The sequence below is a fragment of the Filicampus tigris genome, chromosome 8, assembly GCF_054856515.1.
Source record: "Filicampus tigris isolate MCC_2025a chromosome 8, RoL_Ftig_1.0, whole genome shotgun sequence".
Classification (NCBI taxonomy): domain Eukaryota; kingdom Metazoa; phylum Chordata; class Actinopteri; order Syngnathiformes; family Syngnathidae; genus Filicampus; species Filicampus tigris.
In genome coordinates this window covers 7,916,200-7,939,136 of record NC_141224.1, presented here as the reverse complement: position 1 = coordinate 7,939,136, position 22,937 = coordinate 7,916,200, and the positions used below count along the sequence as shown (strand labels likewise).

The 22,937-nt window shown below is 40.1% G+C and overlaps 2 protein-coding genes across 6 annotated transcripts; both read right to left on the bottom strand.

The window, feature by feature from the left end:
- Positions 1–61: 61 nt before the first annotated feature.
- On the bottom strand, positions 62–8,851 carry ccne2 (cyclin E2). Its single transcript, XM_086037936.1, has 12 exons — positions 8,531–8,851; positions 6,805–6,843; positions 6,322–6,403; positions 5,137–5,193; positions 3,737–3,879; positions 3,503–3,638; positions 3,189–3,335; positions 2,237–2,332; positions 2,005–2,139; positions 1,100–1,211; positions 853–1,010; positions 62–620 (listed from the first exon to the last, which is right to left on the bottom strand). The coding sequence occupies exons 1-12, from the start codon at positions 8,623–8,625 to the stop codon at positions 504–506; spliced, it is 1,317 nt and encodes a 438-aa protein (XP_085894062.1). The 5' UTR covers positions 8,626–8,851; the 3' UTR covers positions 62–503.
- Positions 8,852–10,051: 1,200 nt separating this feature from the next.
- Positions 10,052–20,098, bottom strand: tp53inp1 (tumor protein p53 inducible nuclear protein 1). Of its 5 annotated transcripts, none has more exons than XM_086038886.1 (4): positions 19,804–20,098; positions 17,112–17,429; positions 14,152–14,632; positions 10,052–12,847 (listed from the first exon to the last, which is right to left on the bottom strand). In XM_086038886.1, the coding sequence occupies exons 2-4, from the start codon at positions 17,239–17,241 to the stop codon at positions 12,625–12,627; spliced, it is 834 nt and encodes a 277-aa protein (XP_085895012.1). In that variant the 5' UTR covers positions 17,242–17,429; positions 19,804–20,098; the 3' UTR covers positions 10,052–12,624. The 5 variants fall into 5 exon arrangements, with proteins under 5 accessions (XP_085895012.1, XP_085895015.1, XP_085895014.1 ...); XM_086038889.1 differs by lacking the exon at positions 19,804–20,098 and adding an exon at positions 19,348–19,716; XM_086038888.1 differs by lacking the exon at positions 19,804–20,098 and adding an exon at positions 18,336–18,778.
- Between the last annotated feature and the right edge of the window lie 2,839 nt (positions 20,099–22,937).

Here is a 22,937-nt window from a genome sequence, read left to right as displayed (position 1 = left end):
TTCAACCGACTTGAAGCGAATAGTAGTAATAAGCCTCATTTCTTTTCTTTTTTTTAATTATCATTATTATAACGATTACAACATTCTGTAAAATAACATTCCAAAAAAGTGGATCTATGTACACAAACAAAATATGTTTGAGCATCTCAAGGCACAAATGAAGACGTACAGTCATAAATAGCTCTCGAGATTCCTATTCTTTTTTTTTTTTTCTTCTTCTTGGTTAAATTCAATAAATATGAGTTCATGGCGGCGTGCAAGCGGTGGCGACGGCTCAGTTCAAGTTTCCAGGAATGAAACAGTCAGGTAGAACATAAAAAACACAAAACGAGTGGTCGCCACGGTGTCCACAGTGCCGCATGTTCCCGCGGCGGCAATGGGATGGAACGACGAAGTAAAGTAGCACCAGGAAGTCACAAAAATCTCATTTTGTGTGTTTAAATGAAACTTGTTCTGTTTTTTTGGGCTGCCAATAAGTCCATCGAGGTCCTCTCCCACCCTGCTCAGTGATTGGTCGGTTTCTCAGTGCTGCTGGGTGGAGTCAAGACAGTTGCCACGGCAACCAACGGAGATAACGGGCAGTCGGCAGCATCCAGAGTGTGGCGCTCTTGAGCTTTTCTCTGCGAGACAGAATCCAAGAACAACAATGTTTTCATTTATTTTATTTTAAATAAATAATAAACAATGATGCCTAATCCAACCTTCAGCTACTGTTGGATTTTCACTTTCAGCTTGTTTGTGGCCATTTTTGGTTATTACAAGCAAACAGGAAGTCGATTTTTATTTTTTTTTTTTTTTCATAAACAAAATGGAGTATACCAAAAAAAAAAAAATACAGAAAAGGAGGCTCACCAAGAAGTCCAAGTAGGTGACGTGTGTCTGGATGTTGTGTCGGTCTTCGGTCTTCACTCTGGCAAAAGTCTTGAGCTCAGGCTTGGCCTCCGAGCGCAGCGTGTCCATGAAGGGGCTCATCCACCGCACGCACTCGGACACGCTTTCCCACGTCAGGCCTGACTCACGTAAAATACGCAAAATGTTATCAAGCTGACTCAGCCAGTTTCTCTCCTAAGCTTCTCAGGAAAGTATCTGTGGAACCTACCAGACACTTTGTTGACAATGTCAAATGTGGAGAAGTGGCAGAAGGCGGCGGCGGCGAGGACGCTGTAGCTGAAATCCAACGAGCGAATATCCATCATGCACAAGTCCAATAGCTGAGAGGACAAAAACACATCAAAATGTTTTAAGTACAGGCTACAGGACAGAACAGAAAATCCTCAAGTGTTGTTTGTACGTAAGCAGTGTTGGTATGTAAGCAAACGGAAAGGCCTCCATTGGTAGCGATGGTAGACAAACAGGAAGGACTCAACTGACCAGGTTAGCAACTGTAAGCATGTTAGCAACTGCAACTTTTTCTTTATCTCAATAACAGTACATAATTGTACATAAATCACACAAAAATTGTCCTACATAGCATTTAGCGTATTACTCACAACAAACAATACCAAAACCTATTGAAACTTTGCGTAAAACAGAGATTATGGTGTGTGAGTAATATTAGGAATTTAAAAGATGGGAAAAAGAAAGCAAAACATCTTGTATTGGTTATTCAATTTGACTCTGATGGTTATTGTTTTAACAAGCTTTTATCTTTTTTTTTTTATCATCTCAGGGAATTATACAAAATGTTGTAGTTCAGAGCAAATCATATATAATATTTTGGCTTACGCTTTATATTTGTGAATATAAAATTTGCCCAGAAGGCAAATGTTTTACAGCATTCTCTAAGTCTAATATAGGAAGAACATTTCTTCCATTGCCATCAATTAGTGTATTAAAAGTATTTGAAGATAATTGGACAGTCATAAAACAGATGAATTATTGATTCTTTTTTCAATTTTACACAAGTCAAGCCCCTTCGATGAATTTGGATTGAAACGAGATGCAAGTTTTTTTTTTTGGGTGTATTATTTGATGTGTGCATGTTACCAAACAGCAAGTCTTTACCTGTGTGATCTGGATGTACGTTTCCTGCGAGAACTGTGGCACTAGGAAGTTTTCGTCGTCCTTCTGGGCCTCCACCTGAGCGTAGAGCTTAAGCCAAGAGATGGGAGTCTCCGGACAAAGATTCCAGTCTAATGCCTACAAGAATTTTTTAAAAATTAAAGGTTATGAAAAAAATTCAAACAAACTTCAACGGACTGTAGAATGTACTGTAGCTCAGAATGCGGGGCGCCACCTTGAGGATGTGAAGCTCTGTGCGCCGGATGTCCCACGAGTCGCACGCGCCGTCCGTTACGTAGGCAAACTCGCCGATTTTGGGAGGGTAGATCTCCTGCGGTAAAGTACATTCTTGTGAGACTTTTTTAAAATGGACCCTCAAATTGTCAATACAAAAATAAATTACAGGGCTGTGATATGGGTGTTAACAACTGCGACATTGGAATATTTAACATGAACGTGAGAAATGATTTAATTTATTAAAACAAACGTGGAAAAATAAGCGGGATCAATGCATTCTTATCTAGTGAAGTTTCTTTAGAGTTAGTAATGCCCCTAGATCAGTTCTCCAATCGCATGGGGATGCACATTTAACCCTTTACAATTGCTTCTGATTGGTTATGGTCATTAAAAAAAAAAAAGCACCCAATGGATTTATCATAAATGAAATTATTTTTCTGATATAAATGTCAAATAGCATTTTTTTTACTTTAGTTGATTAAAGCAATTTTTTAAATTTTTTTATTTAGCCCCATTTAAATCTAATTTTGATAATATCCATAGAATGGTAATTTAAATTGAAAATCAAAACATTTGGTTAAACTTAAATATGATGTAATATTTAAAGTAAATGAAAACTATTGACATGATGAAAAATTGTCATTTTAAGTAGCATTTCTTAAAAGATGCATACATTTAGTTTCTTTTCATTTAAATATAATTTAAAAACCTAATTTCTACATATAGTAATTAAAAATGTATACAATTATATTTCTTATTTAAATAAAAATGTATTTTGGACTTTTTTTTTTAAACAAAGTGTGACGATAACCATAGAACATCAAATAACTCTAATTATTATCTAATCATAGATAATTCATTTTCAACAGACTCAGAAATGTACTTAATCACAGGAGTTGAATCGGTACTTTTAGCGGAGTATACCCAAAAGGAGAAGGGTGACCTCTGACCTCAATCTTGGAGGCGATGAATAGCGCGGTGATGCCGATGAGCTGCAGGTAGTCCTTGTTGACGTCCTCCTGAGTCAGCATGAAGCGGTCAAAGAAGTCCTGCGCCAAGTACGCCGTCTGCCGGTGGAGGCAGTACACTTCGCTCACCTAGGCAATAATAAATAAATGAATAAAAATAAACATTTTAAATAAAAAAAAAAAAAAAAAATGGAAGTTTCAATATTTTTTTTAAACACTTTGTTTGTTTCTTTGGGGAGGGTTGGGGGGGTGGAGCTACAACCGCATGTGCATGTTAACATATGTGTAGTTCTGACCTCCAGTAGCCAGTCGAGCAGGATGGCCCTCATGCTGGGCTGCAGTTTGTGGTGTCTCTGCATATAATTCTTGTCGTGAACGTACTTGAGCTCCTTGTTGAGCATCTTGATCCACACGTCGTCCGAGCTGGCCCAACTGCAACGGCACGGCGAGCCCCGCCATACAGTAAGTAAAGGCCGTGCTTGACGCAAAGGCAAGGCGGCCATCTTTAGGGTGGCATGGAAAGGCGGTACCTGAGGCAAGGTAGGGGCGAGGCCTTGATGAAGAGGTTCTGGAAGCGGTACTGCTTGAAGCTGGACGGGTCGGCGGGTTCCAGTTCTTTGTGCGGCGTCTCGATGAGGACGCACGGGCTCGCTCCGTCCTCCGACCAACACTTCTACACCCCCCCAAAAAAATACATCGAAATAGTAATACAGAGTTAACAAAAGACCAGAAATGTCTCAAATGGCTGACTTGACTTCTTAAGAGGCTTTAATGCCACTTTAATCATTTTGGGTGATAGGATAGCGGCGAATATTATTTTTAATTAATTGACATTTTAATCTTAAATTCTTCAATTAAATCTCAAATCAATTAAATTCACGTGATTCGGTACTCGCAAATTTACAGGTTTTGGGAATCTTTCGTCCATCACTGAAAAACTTAACCTACTTACAAATGTTATGCTCTTTTTGAAACCCGGTTTAATAGATAAGTAGTGCTTTGGCGTATACTGTATACATACAGTATATCGCTGGCGTCAGGAGAAACCTCATGTCACAATTTGGTCATTTATTTTCAAAAGGTTATACTATTGCTCTGTCCACACGTGTGGGTGTCATTTTTGCAAAATATTGATTCATCTAAAGTGACGACAATTGCTTGCTCCATTTGATGATGCAATCTTAATGGTTAAACAAGCATGCTGTTTTTGGGGTCGCCTGTACTTTGGAGGTACAAAGTTTCGGCCTGACGCCAACGATATACTATACATTATATCATATCATATTATATACAATAAATTTGTTAATCACTAAGAGATTAATACAGTTTAAATAATGTCAAATTAACAAGTATATTCAATTTAAACATTTTAGGGGAAAAGTCTGATGACCATAGACCAGGAAATGCACCCCACATAAATAAACGTCTCTTGTCCTATGGGAAAGTTTTACCCAAGAGAAGTTTATGAATGTACATTTTCAATCTCTTAAAACTTGTAGCACAATACTCAGCATTTCACACAAGGGAACGTAAAACCACTGCGTACTGAGGCAATGATAGCGACATCTTGTGGTGACAGAAAGTCACTTTCATTTCACTGCTTTTCACTAGATGATGCTGTCATTCTACCACTACGTTAGCCTAATGGCACCATAGAGACCATTTTGAATATTTTTGAAAAACAAGACAAAAATAAAGAAATAAATTCAACAAACAAGAGTTCAATCGCCTCATTTCAACCTTTGTGGATTAGCATTCGTGACAATCTACACAGACAAAGATCAGTGATGCTATAGGCTAACGATTAGGTGTGTAAATGCAATTATAATAATTAAGGCAAACAAGAAAGAGCAGGAGAGTCATTAGCTCTCACCACACAATCAGTGTGCTAAGGACTAGAGAAAAAAAAAACAAGAAAAAAAACACAAACCTGAATTTCATAGCAGCTTTGTTTCTTGGCAGCGGGTTGACTCTTCTTCTGGGAGGGCTGCCACACAGACAAACACGAGACAAGTCACACAAACTGACACAGCGACACATTAACTCGTTCTTTCTGTTCCGAAAGGGAAAATATGATGTAAAAGGTGACTTTGTAATAGCTTCTATACAAATCGTTTATACAAATCTCTGAAATTACAAACAAAGTGTTTGCTACAGATTTCACAAAATGAGCCTGTGAGCGAGCTTTTCTCAATTTTGATGGATAGTGATGCAACAGTGTGGCTAATTTACATAACCTCACCCACACACAGTTTCTGCACCCATGACCCGGCAGCTAGACTGGCTAAAGATCTCTTAGCGAGTACACCGAAGCACTACCATGTCAAAGCCAAAAGGTCAGCACAGCTGTAGTGTTAGCGCACATTAGCATTAGCGGTTTCATGACGAAGTGCTGCCCCAACAGTGAAAACACAATACACTCTTTATGGACGCTCGCTTTATGAAGGGGGCTACGGTTAAATTAGCCAGTGTTTTCTTTGTGCAGGCACCATTTATTTACAATCTCGACGAAAATGGAGTCTCGGATTGTCCGGGGCACAAATTGGCTAGGTTTTCTGCTAGCGTCGAGAGAAACGGAGTAAATCTTTTAGATTCTGCCAAGTTCTGAAAATGTGAGCGATTTTGTATATTATGCCATCGAAATGAGTCCAATCAACATGGTTCTGATCCCAAAACCAGAGCTTCTCCGCCCGTGACTTGGAAGCAAGACTGGATGAAAGTCCAGAACCACTTTCAAGCCCCGGCCAGCCAAACTACATGGCGTTGTTCAGCGAGCTGTCCGCGCTCTAAATGAAAAGTGTATGAAGTGCTGCCACCATGTGTGAAAATGTTTTCGCTTTGATTGATGCTTTGCGTTATTTTATTAGAATCTGATCCCACCTATAAACACATTTGGATTAATTTTTACGCATCCTAGGTACACCATCTCTCACTTGCATGAGACAGGGCCACGCCAACAAAACAGGCTAATTTGAATATATTTTAAGATACTAAGAATAATCTATGCACCCAGGAATTTATTTGACCTGTTGAAAAAAAAAACCATTCAGAATAGCTCCTGTCGTGTTATTTGTGAGCATAAACGTAAATGTGCTTCAAGCACGAGACAACTAACCTCGCACTTCCTTTTCCTTAGTGGCGCTCTGATGGCAGGTTCGGGCGTGTTTGAGTCTCTGGCTTGAAGGGTGATGCGACCACTAAGGAGACACATGACCTTTATGATTATGATAATCATCCATTTTCAATAACGTAACTAATAGCAAGAAGAAGAGGCAGAGCTCATCCCCTATATTAATAGTCATTATTCCCACACAGCAGCTTGGAGCGTACGTCCCACGATAAATTGACGTATGTTGTATTATATTATTAGAACTTAATAAAATGAATAACAACAATGCACTTCAGCCTCACAGATGGTATGCCTTGACTGACTGTGACACGTTCTAATAATGTGATAATGGTCTCGCCCCACCCGGCCCACCCTAATCCCTCTACACAGAGGGTGGCGGGAGGGTGAACACCCCCGCCCTCCCTCTCTCCTGAAGACGACCCCCCCCCAACCCCCCTCTCTCCCCTCAAACGAACAGCAGGTGCTCACCTGCGTCTGATCATGGTTGTGGTGACCGGACTTGTGCTTCTGCAACAGAAACATACAATGTCAGTGTACATCAAAAACATGGAGGTCTTGAGATGAAGTCGCATTCTGGAGCCACTGTGGCTGATCGTCGCCTATGTGCTAAAGACCCATCTTGTCGTATTTGACTCTCAAGTGGCAATTATAAGTCAACAAAGGTCTAAAAGAGTCACTGAAACGCTTATAAAGCCTAATATTAGGTACAATGTGGTGTTCTAGACAAAAAGGTACAAAATGGTGGATTCAAGATTTGTTAGCTTTTTGTCAATAGAACTGTGCTACAGTTGTGTGTGTCCTAGTAATGTGGAATAACACTGCACTACACTTTATATGTTTTGTGTCAGTGTTAGAAGCTTTTCGCATTTTGGTTGACTTGAATTTGCCATATTGAGTTGCGTATGACAATGAGTTCTTGTAAAAGAATGAACGATGAGAGAACAGACTGACTTAAAGTGACTCTTATATTCATTACATCAATAGTTTTACATTACTTGTAGTCAGTCTGACTCTTGTACTTATTTTATATTAAATCGTTGTCATGCTCGACTCAAATGACAAATACAGGGGTGTAAAAACGAATGACACTAATACAAAAGCTTATCGAGGCTTATTCCACTTGTATTAACACTACTGGGAGTTCCACATACATTGTAACACCAATAATGACAAAACGTTCAAAAAAGAAAACCATAAGAGACAACATGCGCCTTAAACTAAACGAAATGGTGGCTTTACTGTAAAAGAAAAAGAAAAAATTAATATGAGACAGATTGACTCCACTGGGGAAGACGAGGGGGGGTTGTCGTTCCCTCGTTTCCAAACAAAAAAAACTCCTAAAACACCCTACTTAAACGCACACTTTAACCCTCAAATGTTAGAATAAACGTTTCCAAACCCCATCGAAGTGCTTTGAGCGATGGGAAATGGCCAAAATGTCAACTTTAAGCGAGAATAGAAACGCAAAGACGCGCCAATTTGGGTAGCGTTAAGCGGGAGGATTGTGAAAGCCTCCTCAAGCTCGATTTGCTCTGCGGCCACAAAGTAGCCTAAAAAGCCCCCCCAAGCACAACTCTGTGGACTTTTAAGCACCCCCAACAACTAAATTGAACCCTTATCTTCGATATGAAGCACACTTGGAGCCATTTGAAAGCGGTTTTTCGTGTTTAAATGCGAGGTCAAGTTTGGGAGGGAAGCTACTGTAATTAGCTGCTGTTAGCCTGTTTGCTAAATGGGTCAACACTGCTATCTATGCTGTTAGTAGCACAATTGTAAATAGTAACAAAGGACAGTTTTGTTCCGTCGTACACGCAACGAACAACAACGACAAGAGGTATTTGGAGACCAGATAAACGACTTTGTGAATGAGATTTTGTCAACGATACTTTGTGATCGTACGCGTCAATGTCGTTAAAAAAGTACAAGATGGCACAAAGCGCGGCAATAATATGTCATGTAACATACCAAGCCGATGTCAATGAAAGCATTTTAATTATTTTAGGTGACAAAACGTAGAAAACGAAGGCATATTATCCAGTTAAATCGCGCTTTTGTGGTGCAAACAATCGCCTGTTCGTGTTTAAGCAACAAAACGACGACTAAAATGACTGTTTTCATCACTTAACGCATCCAAGTGTGAAAATGCCAAATGTCTAAAAGTGTCTAAAGGATATCATCGGAGCGTCGCTCTTACCTCCAGGGTGAAAAATGAATGAGTACATCAGCTGTCGCGCCGGCGCCAATCCTTATATCCGCCTCTTCTGCCGCGCCATCACTGCGCATGCGCATTCCTGGTTAGCGCAGAAACGCGCTCAAAAAGTTTGAAAACGAGCGGAAATATTGTCTACGCGAAGCCCCGGACCCGGTACGCCTTAACCGCGACGGAAACGCTCATTCCTGACAAACATTTGACAATTCGTAGAGCCTTTTTTTCGTTTTCCCCCAACAGACAGCCTTCGTTTACATCGGTGGTCGTACTTCACGGTGATTTTCTACGGAAATACGGCTTTCCGTATGTTCCGGTTGCATTTAAACGACGCGACACACCCCCTGAAGTCATCTGAGATCCAAACGGCATGGCGAAGTGGTCGTAAAGTGGCATTTTGAAGCAGTTTTTCACCCGCAGCTGAAGGAACTTCCGCATCCAGGGGAGGAGTCGGCGTGACACTCGGCCAATGGAAGTGCGAGCTGGGCTAGTCACGTGACAACTCAGTCAAAATGTAAATAGATGAGCACGTGGAGCTGCTGTCAAACCTGTCAACAAAGTGAAAATGTGGACTTTTCAACAGTATATCCACTTTTTTAAATATAGGACGCATTTATAATACAACTTTAGGACCTAAAAACCAATTCCAGGGGCTTTATATCCACTTGACAGTTTTTATTGACGCATTTTTTAGGAAAACTGCAGTATGTAAGCATGACTCCCATGAAGATAGATAGATAGATAGATATAGATAGATAGATAGATAGATAGATAGATAGATAGATAGATAGATAGATAGATAGATAGATAGATAGATAGATAGATAGGCAAATCAGGCATTCCCAATTACCGCAAAATATGAGAATCTTGTAAATATATGTATATAGATTTTTTCAATATAAACCAGAGGCCTATTAGTGTGCTCCAAAGGTTGAGAATAAGGTAAAATATTGAGGGAATGTGATTCGTGGGTAGTAATAGTAATCAATGGTAACAGTGTAGGGATAATTAAAATGTTGAATATGGTAATTAATCATGACATTATTTTACAAACATGATAAAGATTTTGACTTTCAAATCTACTTTTCTGTAATGAGAATGAAACAGTTTATCATGTTTAGTAGAACACTATAAAAAGTAAATCTTCATAAAAAAAACACACAGTAAGGTGCATGGACTCAGCAGTAATGCCATAAAGCACTCGAAGCATGTAATATTGCACTTATAAAGTAGTAAAGTGAAGAATGCAGTGGGAATGGTGCAAAAATACTACAGTGGTGCCTAAAGACATGAATTTAATTCATTGGTGACCATGCTCTTAACTCACAGCAATCATCACTCCCCATTAGGAAAATAAAACGCTGTGATAGTTTATAGAGAGTTAACAAAGCATTCATTTGTTGGAATTCATTTATTGCAGCTCCTTCTGGTGTGTGCAACTTTGCAAACGGGGGCAGTATAATGCCATGCAGACACAAACGAAGAAGACTTTCACAAATGAACAACATGTGAGTATGAAAACATTTATTTTGCGACTAGTAAAAGGTCACACATATGAACTATTACAGTTTGAAAACAGATGATGCCCACATGACATCAGAATTCCAAGCAAAGTGACTTGAACAGTCGTACATATACAAAATACAGAGGAAATATGTCGATAAATAAAGAAAAAAGTTAACCCTACAATTCTTACACCATGTCTATTTTTTTCTTTTTTTTTTTCTTTTGGCAAAGTGCGGTATTATTCCAGTAAACTACATAAGAAAACAAAAACGTGTAACACTTGGTGAAAAAAAGAAAACATACAAGTACAAATGCCATATCATATTCTTCACACTTGAGAATAAACAAAAACTGGAGGTTTTGCTACATGATTCTGTCTGCTTGCTTGCGAGTCTTTAGAAAAAGGGGCCAGAGAGAGAGAGAGAGTGGTGCATAGTTGACATCCATTTGGGTCTTTTGTTTTCTTGTCCAACTTTCCAAAACATAAGACAGAAAATAAGAGTCCAAGTTCTTCATCGATGCATTGTCCTTAAGAACATCTCAACCTGGAAGGCACGTGATGCGCAATTTTTCAAGGCATTGAACATTTAAAAAAAAAAAATTTTAAAAAACACACACACACATACAACAAATCCCTGTTAGTTTTCATGACGACAGACCGATTGAAACAATAACCTGCGATCCCTTCTGTCACAAGATATTATTACGGAGAAAAAAAAATGACATGATTACTGACATTCAAGAAATGACAAAAACTTTCAAATACACCAAAGAAACCTCATCAGGATTTGTTGGCGCTTCAAAATGATGCAATAGTCCAGATCGTTAGCATTTGTCAAATGTGCCCTTTACTGTATTTTTCTAGGAGGCAAATTTCTGCCCAATTCTTCCATGATATCCTCTAATATTTCATTTAAGCCTAAAAAAAACAAAAAGAAAACCAAAAAATATATATACCATTTACTCCATGAACAAAGTGAGCAATTTTGACCATAACGCAAATGTGGATTATTATTATTCATCCTTATCATCATGTTAAGAACGCCAAGCCCAACAACAAATGTTACAAACATCATCTTAATATCACACTAAAAGATTACAGATCCTCGCTACCCTTTTTTTGGTTTAGTTTTACAAAGAGTGTATCAACTACACTAACATGAAACAATAAGAAAACAAGTCTCAATCAACAGTCCAGGGACCAACACTAAATGTCTCACAAGCAAAAGGAAACCGGGGGGTGGGGGGGAGGTCGGTGAATCATCAGCCGTCAAGTAAATCTGCACTTTCCGAGTAAAAAGTGATTGGTTGTGACCCTGAGAAGTGGACTGCAGATTTATTTAAGAACAAAAAAAACATCAGAAAAAATATTTTTTCTTTCCATTTTCTGTTTTTTTTTCTTCTACCCAACAAACAACAACTCTACCACCACGACTGACCCAAACGCACCCCCACACACACACACACAACGTTTCTCATACTGATATGTAATCTTTTTCATTTTTCAAAAAAATATTTTAAACTTTTTTTAAATACCTTTTTCTTTTTTCTTTTTTTTTTTTACATCTATTCATTGTAAAGCTACCGTGAAAACAAGGCAAGTTTAGTGATATCTAACCCAGTTGTCTTTTTGTTTGTTTTTCTAACTTTTTTTTCTTCCTCTTTTACATTGATGAAAATATTGTGAAAAAGACAAAACTTCAGAGGCAGGACCACATTTAAAACTTGTACACCTTAAATGTCCACCCTTTAGACGCACTGGAGTGAATTTCCTGTTACAATAAAAACAATCAGTTCGGTTCCCTAACAAATTGAAGACTTGAAGGGATAATTAACACCTTCGAGCAGGGTTCGAGTCAGAATTTGATCTTTGTACATAAAACTTTTTGGAAGAAAAAAAAAATGACAAGGCACCACATAAAAAGCTTTTTAAAAAGTTGCAACTCTCATTTTACGGTAGATTAAGTAGAGCAAAAACATGTCAGGTTTACGCTGCGGTACCTGAAGTCAATGTTCAGGACACCTTTCCCAATCTAAACGTGTAAAGCCGCAGCGGCTGTCTGAAAGTGAAAGTGACAGGTGGATAATTTTAAGGAGGGCAGTGTGAAAGAGGCGTCACTCTTCCACCGTCTTTTTTTTTAGACTCACACTTACTTGTTCGCCTAAATAACACATATGAGAAAACGCTTCATTTATTTTAGCGACATGCTAACAACTTTTGGAGTTTCGATAGCATAAATACAGTGTCAGCCAATAATAGAAAAAAAAACCCCTCCCCAAATAGAGCAACTCGAACCCCGCCTTCCAGTGCTCGAATGTGACGAGGGACGTTCAAGTATTGTGATAGGTTGTCGAGTGATGATGCCATCGTGATGCGATGGGATGAAGTGAGCCTGCCTCTGAGTAAAGTGACCTACAGCGCTGATTCTACACATGAGGAAGAAGAGTCCATGAAGCAGAAGACACACAAAACGGCCTCCCACGCTGCTTATCATGCCTAATCAGACGCCTCGGGTGTTAAAATGGCGTACCGGACGTGCTGCTGGTGCTTTTTGTGTGACGCGAAGGCGGCGCCCTCAGAAGTTGAGGTGGCGCTGGCTGGGCTGGTGCAGGTGGGTGGGGCCGGCCTTGGGCGGGTGCAGCAGGTTGAGGCGGCGAAGCGCGTTGCGAGACAACAGCGGCTGGCCGGCGAGGCCCGGGCGCTGAGGCAGGAGGCCGGCGCGGCTGGACAGCGCTGCCCCGTAGCACGCCGAATGGTGCAGCCCGGCGCGACGCTGGACCGACGACACATCCACTGGCCTGCGAGGGACGGGGAGACGGGAGACAACGTATGAGGACGATGTTCACTTTGTGGACAATTATCCTTCAAATATGCAAAAACATGAAGGGAACTTTGTCAAACACCTCCCAAGCCTTAATCATACACCCTAAATCCCTGATCCCAACAATAAACACTGGCGATATAAAAAGATTTACCCTGACCATAACCAAACCCCTAAATAATGAATCCTAACACTGAAGTCTTAAAACCAGTGTCTAATCCCAAACACCCAACCCGAACATATAAATCACTAACCCGCCACTCTAAATCCCCAATGCTAACTCCAAACAATAAACCCTAAATCCCTAACACCTGAATTCCCAACTCAAAACCTAATCGCTAACCCCAAATTTCTGAGACCTAAATCCTCTCTAACCCTGACCCATAACCCCAATACCTGACCCCAAACAAACCTATCCTTAACCGTTACCATACAACCAAAATCCCTGATCGGAGCTCTAACCCCAACCACAAAATTTATAATCCTAACCCTAAATCTCCTGAGCATAACGCCTTGATCCCAAATCCTAACCCCAACCACTTCCTAACCTGAACCAACTCCTAAATCAATAACCTTCGTTATTGTCCCGTTTAAATCACTAATCGTAATAAAACCCTTAAATGGGAAGTCAACCAAAACAGATTTTTTCAGGAATATGTTTTGTGCAGGGACCCCAGTTGAAACAGGGCATTGTGATAAATATCGCGTTTGTGGAATAAAAATTAATCCACCCGTTTTTAGCCATCCCTGGGGGCGGCCATTTTGTCACTTCTGTCGACTGAAAATGACATCAGAGTTGCTCAGGGCTCAGGTAACAACCAATCACGTCTGACCTGTTTTCTGAAGCTGAGCCTCTGATGTCATTTTCAGTCGACAGAAGTGACAAAATGGCCGCCGCCTAAGACGGCTAAAAAGGGGTGGATTTTGCCGCTTAACTCATATTCCACAAACGCAATATTAATCAGAATGCCTCGTTTCAACTAGTGGGCCTGCATAGAACATATTCTTGAAAAAAATAGGTTTGGGTTGACTTCCCTTTAAATGTACTCACTAAATCCTTTATCCTAACGCCAATACCTGAATTCCTAACCCTAACCTTTATTAAAATCCCAAACCCAAAACACATAAATCCCAAAACTTGCCCCCTAAATCCCTAACCCTACATCCTAAAATGTCCAACTCTGAAATACCTAACCTCAAAATCCTAATCCTAATTTTAACTGCACTCCCAAATCCCCTTTCACGCTGTTTACGCCGTAAACCAAGTGGCGAGATCCCTACCTGTGACGCGAACCGTCCAGAACACGCCTGCCTTTCTCCTTGGGGGCGGCGGCCAGTTCCAGGTCCAGCGAGCGCTGCAGGGGGTTCTGGTTGAGCCTGGGGGGGCTGTGGTGGGCGTAGACGGACATGCTGGGGTGTTCTATCAGCAGGTTCTCCAGAGGACTGGTCTCCACCAGGACGGACTGGACCCCGCGGCCGGTGAAACACGGCGGCGGCGTGACGAACCAGCTCTCCTCCAGGGACGACGCGTCCAGACGCAAGAAGTCGCTCTCCTCCTCTTCCTCCCCCTCGTCGTCCTCGGCGCCGCCGTCCGGGTCGGTGTCGGCCGTGGAGTTGAGGGAGGTGCAGGAGGCGTAGCGGATGGGAGGGCTGGCCATGGGGGACGGGATCATCACCAAATCCTCCTCGTCTTCCTCTTCTTCGCCCCGGCCGATGGTGGAACCGGAGAGGCCATCGCCACGCTGGTTTGAGCAGCTGTCAGCTGACGACACAATAACAACATTTCTCATTATTGAACTGAATTTTTGATTATTTAATTGACAATTTATAATTACTTGGGAGAATTAAGACAGGACACAAAAAAGTCTGTCAATGAATAAAGATGTAGTGTCTCGTAAGTAGCAGTAGGAGGCGCTGTTTTCATGTTGCTTTGCTCCCGATAGTGAGCAACCAAACATCACGTGCCCCAACCTGACCACAGGCTCACTAATAGCAGCTCAACAAACACTGGCCAACACTGACATTATTTTTGAAGCCCGAAAGCAAGCCAAAACACACACACACGCGCACACACGCTCACTACTGCTTCTTCACCCAGACAGGAAGTTAAGATCTCAGCTGGCCGGACGCTAAAAATAACCCGTCTGACTTTTCATTTGAAAAAAACACAAGTTAAATATTGCAGTTTATCGACATCACCTTCCGGAATTTTCTTTTTCTGCCTAATAACATACAAACAAGCAGTCACATGACCAAAGGGCTGATGCAACAACCTTGCAAACACACCTGCTCGCTGTTTACTTCCTGTTTGGAGGCACGTGACCACGCCCATGACTTCAGCCACGGGACGCTTCATTTGGTACAGCAAATAACTCTTTCTTTACTGCTGACCTAATCGCACTGCTTGAATTCTTAACCCAACACTCCACTAAATATAACCCCCACAATTTTGGTTTGAAATCCTTAATCCAACCACTAACACATATACCCTAACAATATTAACTCCTAGATCCCTAATTCCACCACTTAATGAGGCCAGACCCACATGTTTATTCAAAGGACACTTACATTAAGTACGCCAGCAAATGACATTCTATGCTAAATATCTGCCTTGTCACTATAATTAGCAACTTTGATTTAGTGAAAATTGGAAATGGGGTCTATTTTAAGCTTCTGTGATGCTCCTTTGTGACAAGTCAACCAAGGTGGTCCGCACTTGCACCGAATGCCCCCGCCCATAAATATACGCACGCAGGTGGGCATCCGAGACGGCTCGACTCGTATCACGCCGGGTCAAGCAGTGTGTGTGTGTGTGTGTGTTTTGACTGGCACCTATTTTCGGACCTCAGACGGTTCCAAAAAGTCGGCGCGCCATGTTGCCTGTGTGACCTCCACTCTCACTTCACTTGTTTACATGCACTACTGTTTATAGAGCAGGGGTGTGCAAACTTTTGTGGGTTAATGTTTAAAACAGATGGATGGGCTAGCTCATTCGTAGATAACTAGGACTGGGGGGAAAAAAAAAGTCGACCACAAAAATATGTTGACGCTAAACTTTTGCCCGAGGCGTTGTCTGCACCATTGTATACAATCTGCACAGCGTATCTACGCAACATAAACGTCCATTGTACTCTATCTAAACCGTCAAGGTGGCACTGCAGTCAGTGACATTTTCTCAGGGGCACGTCTTGTCAGGTGTTGGCCACAGTGATTATGTTTAATAAGAAAATAATTCATTCTAATTTTGTATTATTCATTAAAAATAATATATATTGTATTGCACGTTCACATCAACATATCATCGCTGTCCTATGAAAAACACTTATGTCCATTTTTTTTTTCAATCTTCTTATTTTTTACGCGAATGGAGTTTCCATGTTACAAACATCAGATTAACGTGAATTTTTCTTAAAAATCCAAAATTGGACACAACTGTTTTTCTCAGGGCAGTGACAATATGTTCAGTCGCTAATTACGCTGTCATTAAGATGGTACCAACACACATAAACATCAAAGTCGGCAGTCATGCAGCGCTTCCGACAGCATAAAAAGCCTTAAAATTTAACAAAAACAAACGTCTGTGTTACATAATCTTCCCCAACCTTCTTTTTGATTGTGATTGATTTGAACAGAACAATTGAAATGTTTCTAACCCTGTTACTTTCACTCATTATTGTACAAAAAAAAAATACCGCCTTTCAATACGGGCAACAAATACACCACATGGTTCAGCAGAACAGGTAATAGAGTTTGACAACACTTTTGTGCATTTTGAGCGTTCAAGAGCGTTGATAGATTTGTTGTCAAGCTATTTCTAATGTGTTGAGCCCGACAATGAAAAACACTGAGCTAATATACTTCTGTCATATTGTACACCAGAGAAAACTTTACATTCAAACCAAGGAAAATTAGATGACTTCCAATTGATCTGGACACCTTTTTTGAACATTGTGACATAGCCTGAAATGATTTCAGATTAATTTGAGTCCCTGTTTGTTTTATTGTGTTTTCTATTTCTAAATTTAATTGCTTTTTAGTGGAAAGAGTTTTTTTACTTAGAGTTTTTTTTTGTACTACCATTTGTTTTGGAAAAGTCGGAAATTACATTCTAGCCAATTTTAGGCAAATTCTCATTGGGCCGAATTAAAGAACAAAGCGGGCCTTATGTGGTTCACCATGCATACCAATTAAAAGTCGGCTGCCGGTCGGACAGGTTTGAGCACATGGAAGGCGAGACGCACCCAGAAAGTTGACCAGGATCCAGTCTTCCTCATCCTCCTCCTCGGGCTGCTTGTCATGGCGATGGCGGCGGCTCGGCTCAGGTGTGGCAACGTCATCGCCAAACAGGGCGCTGGCGAACCTCTGGAACATCCTACTGGGGCACGGGCGTAGCTCGGGGAGGGGCGGCGAGGCGCTTCGGTCATCAGCTGCGGGCGGGCAGGCGCTCGGCTGGGGCGCTAAAGTGCATCAAGGGTGCGTGGTCGCGGCTCATCGGAGAGTCAGGGGGCCGCACATGGTTAGACGTGTAGTGTGGATGTAGGGAGAGAGGGCTAGGAGACCTGAAAAACACAAAATGACAAGCCATGCCAGTGTTTTTATGACAGGTCATCTTAATAGAGTTTTAAAAATTCGTTTTTCATGACCATTTACAATGTACAAGCAAGTCGAGTCGTGCCTTTAGTATAGTACCACATTGTGCCACAACATGCCAGGCAGCACTGAGCTGTGGTTTAATTACACGCAAGAAAAGGCAGAGAAGATACCCAATTATAAGATCCAATAATAGTCGTTCCCACGGAGAGAATATGTGTGACATTTGTTGTATGCTCTTTGTGTTGCGGTGGTTAAGTAGCACTTGTTTGGAGGTTTATTAAAAACGGTGACATCCCTGCTAATATCCTTTCGCTTGTCTTTGGCGATTTACATCATATGTTAGCGTTAAGCTAATACCCTGCGATAAACGGATACTACCTCAAGTTCTGCCAGTATTCTGTTGTAAATAATGGTTATTCTGTAGGCAACTCCAATGCTTTCAGCTGTTAAACGGACGAAAAGGACGCTGTTTCATTCAGCGTAGCAAGTAAATAGAAGACAGAACAGGCAGCCACACACACACAAAAGGCAGCCAGACAGCTTCAGTTGGTCGGCTCACTGGAGGGCAAAGCGCAGACTCATTGAGCGCCGGAAGGGATTCTTTGTTGGTTTATTGAAAGCCATGACAACACTCACCGACGGCGAATATTAACGTGCAGCCATTATTTCGGCCATCTGGATTTTTCAAAATCGCCAGAGAATCAAATGTCGGATTTATTTGCGGTAGATGAACTACTCGCGACTTGCCAAATCAGGTGAAACTGAGCTGTGATGCGTTTAGGACCCCGACATTTGGGTCGTACTTTCAAAACAACAGAAACAGTATGAATATTTTGCACTGTTAACTATTTTGATAGTGATAAAATACTCACAATGCCGTCTAACCGATAAGAGTGGACACGTCGCCCTTCTTTTTGTAAGAATATGTAAAACAAAGCAGCATCGACTTGTGTTCCCAGCACTCGCGAAGCTTAAAGTTAGCTGGCGCCGTGCCGTGGAAATGTGTTTTAAGATTCTATAATTGCCACATCGCAGCCCAGTTAAGCGTCAATAACGTGCAAAATGCGTGTCATGACTTGAGTTTATTAGTGCAACTTTGTCAACTTCCGCGAAGATTCAAATCATTTGTCGTTATAGAAGTCGTGTGACGTTCATGGTACACACGTTCTTTGTTTACCCAAATCGAAAAGTGCGCATCGTTGTGACTGTTATTCGTCAGAAACTACATTTCGTGGGCCTTTGTTCTTAAAAGTAGAAGACCATCCCTCACCACACATAGTTCTTTACCACATTTGAAGTAAAACGTGCTTTGCTCGTTCGCTGACACTTAAATATGTGCCGATTAAAACTTCTCAAATGTCCGATTTGTTCGCCAGCACTTGAACGCACAAAGGGTTCACTGCGGATGTGCTGCATTTAAGACCTTCTCTCGAGACTCGTACATTTCTGTGTCGACCCAAAAGTGTTTGTTTACTGGAGCCGTCGATGAACTTTAAACATTGTAAACATGTTTTGACAAGAAAAAACAAAACAAACACGCAGTCATAAAACATCAGCCAAAAAAGTACCGATAATCTGCTGTACCTCCTCCAGTCAACAACCCAAGTAAACAAACATATAAATCAACACACAATGAAGCAGTTACGCTTGATGACAGATTAAAATAATCTAACTAGCAGTTGCAGGTGTAGATTTTTGAGTATTTGGCGATTAACACAGTGAGTTACTTTAACTAACGAAATATAAACATGGGTTCATGGTTTGATTGTTACGCACGGACACTATCGGGTCACATTGGTAAAAATGGGTACATTTGACAAAACTTCCGTGTAAGTTTTGCAACCAACCAAATATAAATGTTTTTGTTAAGTAAATTACACAGACCGATTGGTCGATTTCTTCGTGTGCCTTGTTTGGCCGTGAGGTGATATAGCTTTTAAAAGTGGGGGTTGCGAAGCCTGTTTGTGTAAGACGGTTTAGCTCGTTAGCAGCCGGGCGTGGAAGAGAAGAAGAAAGGAGGTGGGGGTTGTTATTCGACACGGCTGTGGCAGGACCAACCGACGTCTGCATGAAAACAGTTATCACCGTGTACAAACACAACATCTAATGCACAGAAGAAAAACTGCATAGTTAAAAACGCACAAAGAAGACTCAAAGGCGTCGAGCAGCTCTCAAACTAAAACTGGAACAAAATGTACAACGACATGAACACGGCGGCGTCAGAAAACCGCAACAAACGTCTGATAAATGCACAGTAATGATGAGTGTAAAAAAATGTGGCTAAAGTGCACAGAATGACGAAAGCAAGAGGATTGTGTGTGGAGAAAACAAAGAACCCACCTGCAGCGCAGCCGACGACGTAAAAAAAAATCAACTAAATTTAAATTCCTTGTCAAACGCGAGGTAGATGTGTGCCTTTTTTCGAAAAATGAAAAACTCGACGTTTTCTTCTCAGAAGAAATAAAGTCCAAAAAAGGCGTAAGGTTAGGAACTTAACATCGGCTGTTGTTTCTTCTTTCCCCCAACTGCTTCTATTGTTATTGTTGTGTATGTGTGCAGGCCTCCCTAACAGCTGATTGCCGTGACGTCAGCGGGAGGCGGGGCCAACAACACCAGCGCCTCGACCAATCCCGGGGCGCTACACCGATTGTCACTAACACACGTGATGTGTTCGCTGAAGGACATGACTGGACAACGCTCGCACAGGCCCCAAAACACTGCAACGTTACATAAGCCAACACATATCCGGTTCCGGTTGCGTTTTGTAACGTTTATAAATGCAACCAAGACTTATTATTCTTGTTATTATTGTAGTTTTGTGATGTTTAATAGCGGTAACATTTATTTTTGTGTATATGCGTCAATGCCACACGTTTAAACACTAAAATAAAATGAGCAAAGATTTTTTTTTTTAAATTAAAGTCACAATTTTGTTTAGTTTTACTTTTGAGAAAAAATGTGGATGGTAATCAAGTCCTAGTTTTTCAGGATGAAATTATTTTTTAAGACAACAAGTCATGTTTGAGAAAAAAACTTGCAATGTTTCCACAATAGTCATAATTTAAATTATTACAATTATAATTAATTATCAATTAATTATAATGAAGTCATATTTTTAGAAATAAAGTTTGAATTACTAAATTAAATTGTAATGCAAGTGAAGCAACCAGTAAAAACATAAAAACAATAAAATAAACAATTAGTCTTAGAGTAAAAATAAGTTAATGAGAAACACTGACATTTTGCGCAATTTATAGGCATATCTATTTACCCCTGGAAATTTGTCCCAGATTGCATTTGGTTTTTATTCCTGATTGTTAGCTTTCTGTCACATGAATCTGTGTGTTTTGATTTGAATCAGCCAAACCAAAACAAATCCATAAACAGAGCCAGATAATGGTCTAACTCCAATGTTGTCATTTTGTAGGAGAGTGATTTTAAGTTTTATGGCTGCAATTAAATTGTGGGAAATGTACTGGGTGTCTTGGTGATTTATGCGGCAATGATGACTTCTTCTATTTGCAATTCAATCTGGTAATTGAAGTTTGCAGTCAGAATCGCTGACGGAAGCTCGTTTAAAATCAAAGGTGGACCGGCCTATAGGCAGGTACTATTTTTTACCCCCCGCTAAAAAAGGCGAATGACGGGCTACGGTAGGGTACCCATGCTACAGATGGATGACGAATAACAGACACTCAATCTTTAGTCAAATGCCCAGCTCTGTGTATGCATTTTTCTATTTTTTTCTAAATGAAAACAATTGGAGTTGGCCTAGTCTGGTTCTCAGTGGCTCCCTTCTTCTCCCAGATTGGTGGCTTTCTGTCACATGACTTGGTGTCCTTGCTTCCTGTGAATCTTGAATCAACCATCCATCCAGACCAAAACAAAACCATAAATTGAGATTGGAAAAACACACATGCGAGATAAGGCCTGCTTGCCTAACCTGACGTTTTTCCACTGACGTGCAAGCAGGTCACACCTGGACATGTGATGACATCACCACACTGATAAGAACGTCCTTGATGGCCTCTGCGTTGTATCACCTCCAGCGCTACTGGAACCATCCAAAATGTTGTACTAGGGGAAAAGCGTTGCCCTTTAATCTGAGTTTTTACAATATCGAGAGTTCTGTAGTTGGAAAATTAGCTAGTCAAAAAATAAATAAATAAATACTAATTAAAAAAAAAAAATAAATATATATATATATATATATATATATATATATATATATATATATATATATATATATATATATAATGTTTCTTCATCTGAGGTGAGTCACTATCGAAGCACACAAGTTGTTCAAGGAATGGTCATGGACAAAATGTCCTCCCAAATCAGGAGCAGTGTGTCAGTGTTCCAGCAAAACAATAATAAAGAGCCTCCTCCACATGTGGAAGTTGGGTGGGCTTGCCTTTACATAACCGTGTTTTCCTCCGTGTTGCACAACCCCTTAGTGCGCCAATAACTATGTTTTCTGTCTGTCCTCTACTGGGAAAGGGGACAAGATGTACAGTATGGAAAAAGCAACTGTAAAATTATGCAATGTGTCATGTTGTTGTTGTATTCCCAAGGATCACAACTGTTGATTCAATCTTATTTGCTGTGTGTGACCATTCGCTGCAGTAGTGACAGAATCTAATGTAACACAAGAATCTAACGTAAAAATGAGACGTGAGCGTGTAAAGTAAAAATAGACGCACCAAGTCTTCTGTAAATGTTCACAGTAGAAACAGTTGCAACTCTTGGCTGGGAGCACACATTGAATTTTTTATTTTATTTTTGTCTTTCGTTTTTCTTATTTTTATTGAGGTTTCTTAGTATTTCTAAAAAATAGTCTGAGTTTTTGTTTGATTTGATTTGCAAATCCTTTTGAACTTTTTTGTATTTATGAATGTTTTATTTGTATCTTTTTATTTATTATTTTAAATATTTGTACTTATTTTGTTTTAGCAAAGAATGTAAAATAATATAAAAATATGTGTGTTTTTGTGGAGGTTTTTCCATCCATCCATTTTCAGGGTCGCAAATATATATATTTTAAATTTATTTTTTGCATTTATAATATCTGCATTTTATTTGCATTTTTTGTTTTAACTTAAGAAATTTATTTTCTTTCCAAGTTTTTGTATGTGTAAAATGTCCAGTTTTTTTTTTTAAACAAAAAACATTTGAATAATTTTATGACTGTTGTTGCTGCTTAGGTTGCTATCATTTGTGTGCTTCTGAATTTCTGGGATGTCACTCTCTTTTCTAATCTTCTTTTATGTATTATATTTCTTGTTTTTTTTTTTTCTATTACTAAAATAATTTATTTTGTTTGCTTACCGCTTAGTTTGTTTTGCATGTTTGTATTTTACTTAGATTTATATTTTTATATCAATGATTTCCTTAATTTTATTCATTTACCTTTTTCCCTTGTTTGTAAATTTTAGTTTTTACAATTTAAAAAAATGTTTAAACATACAATGAAG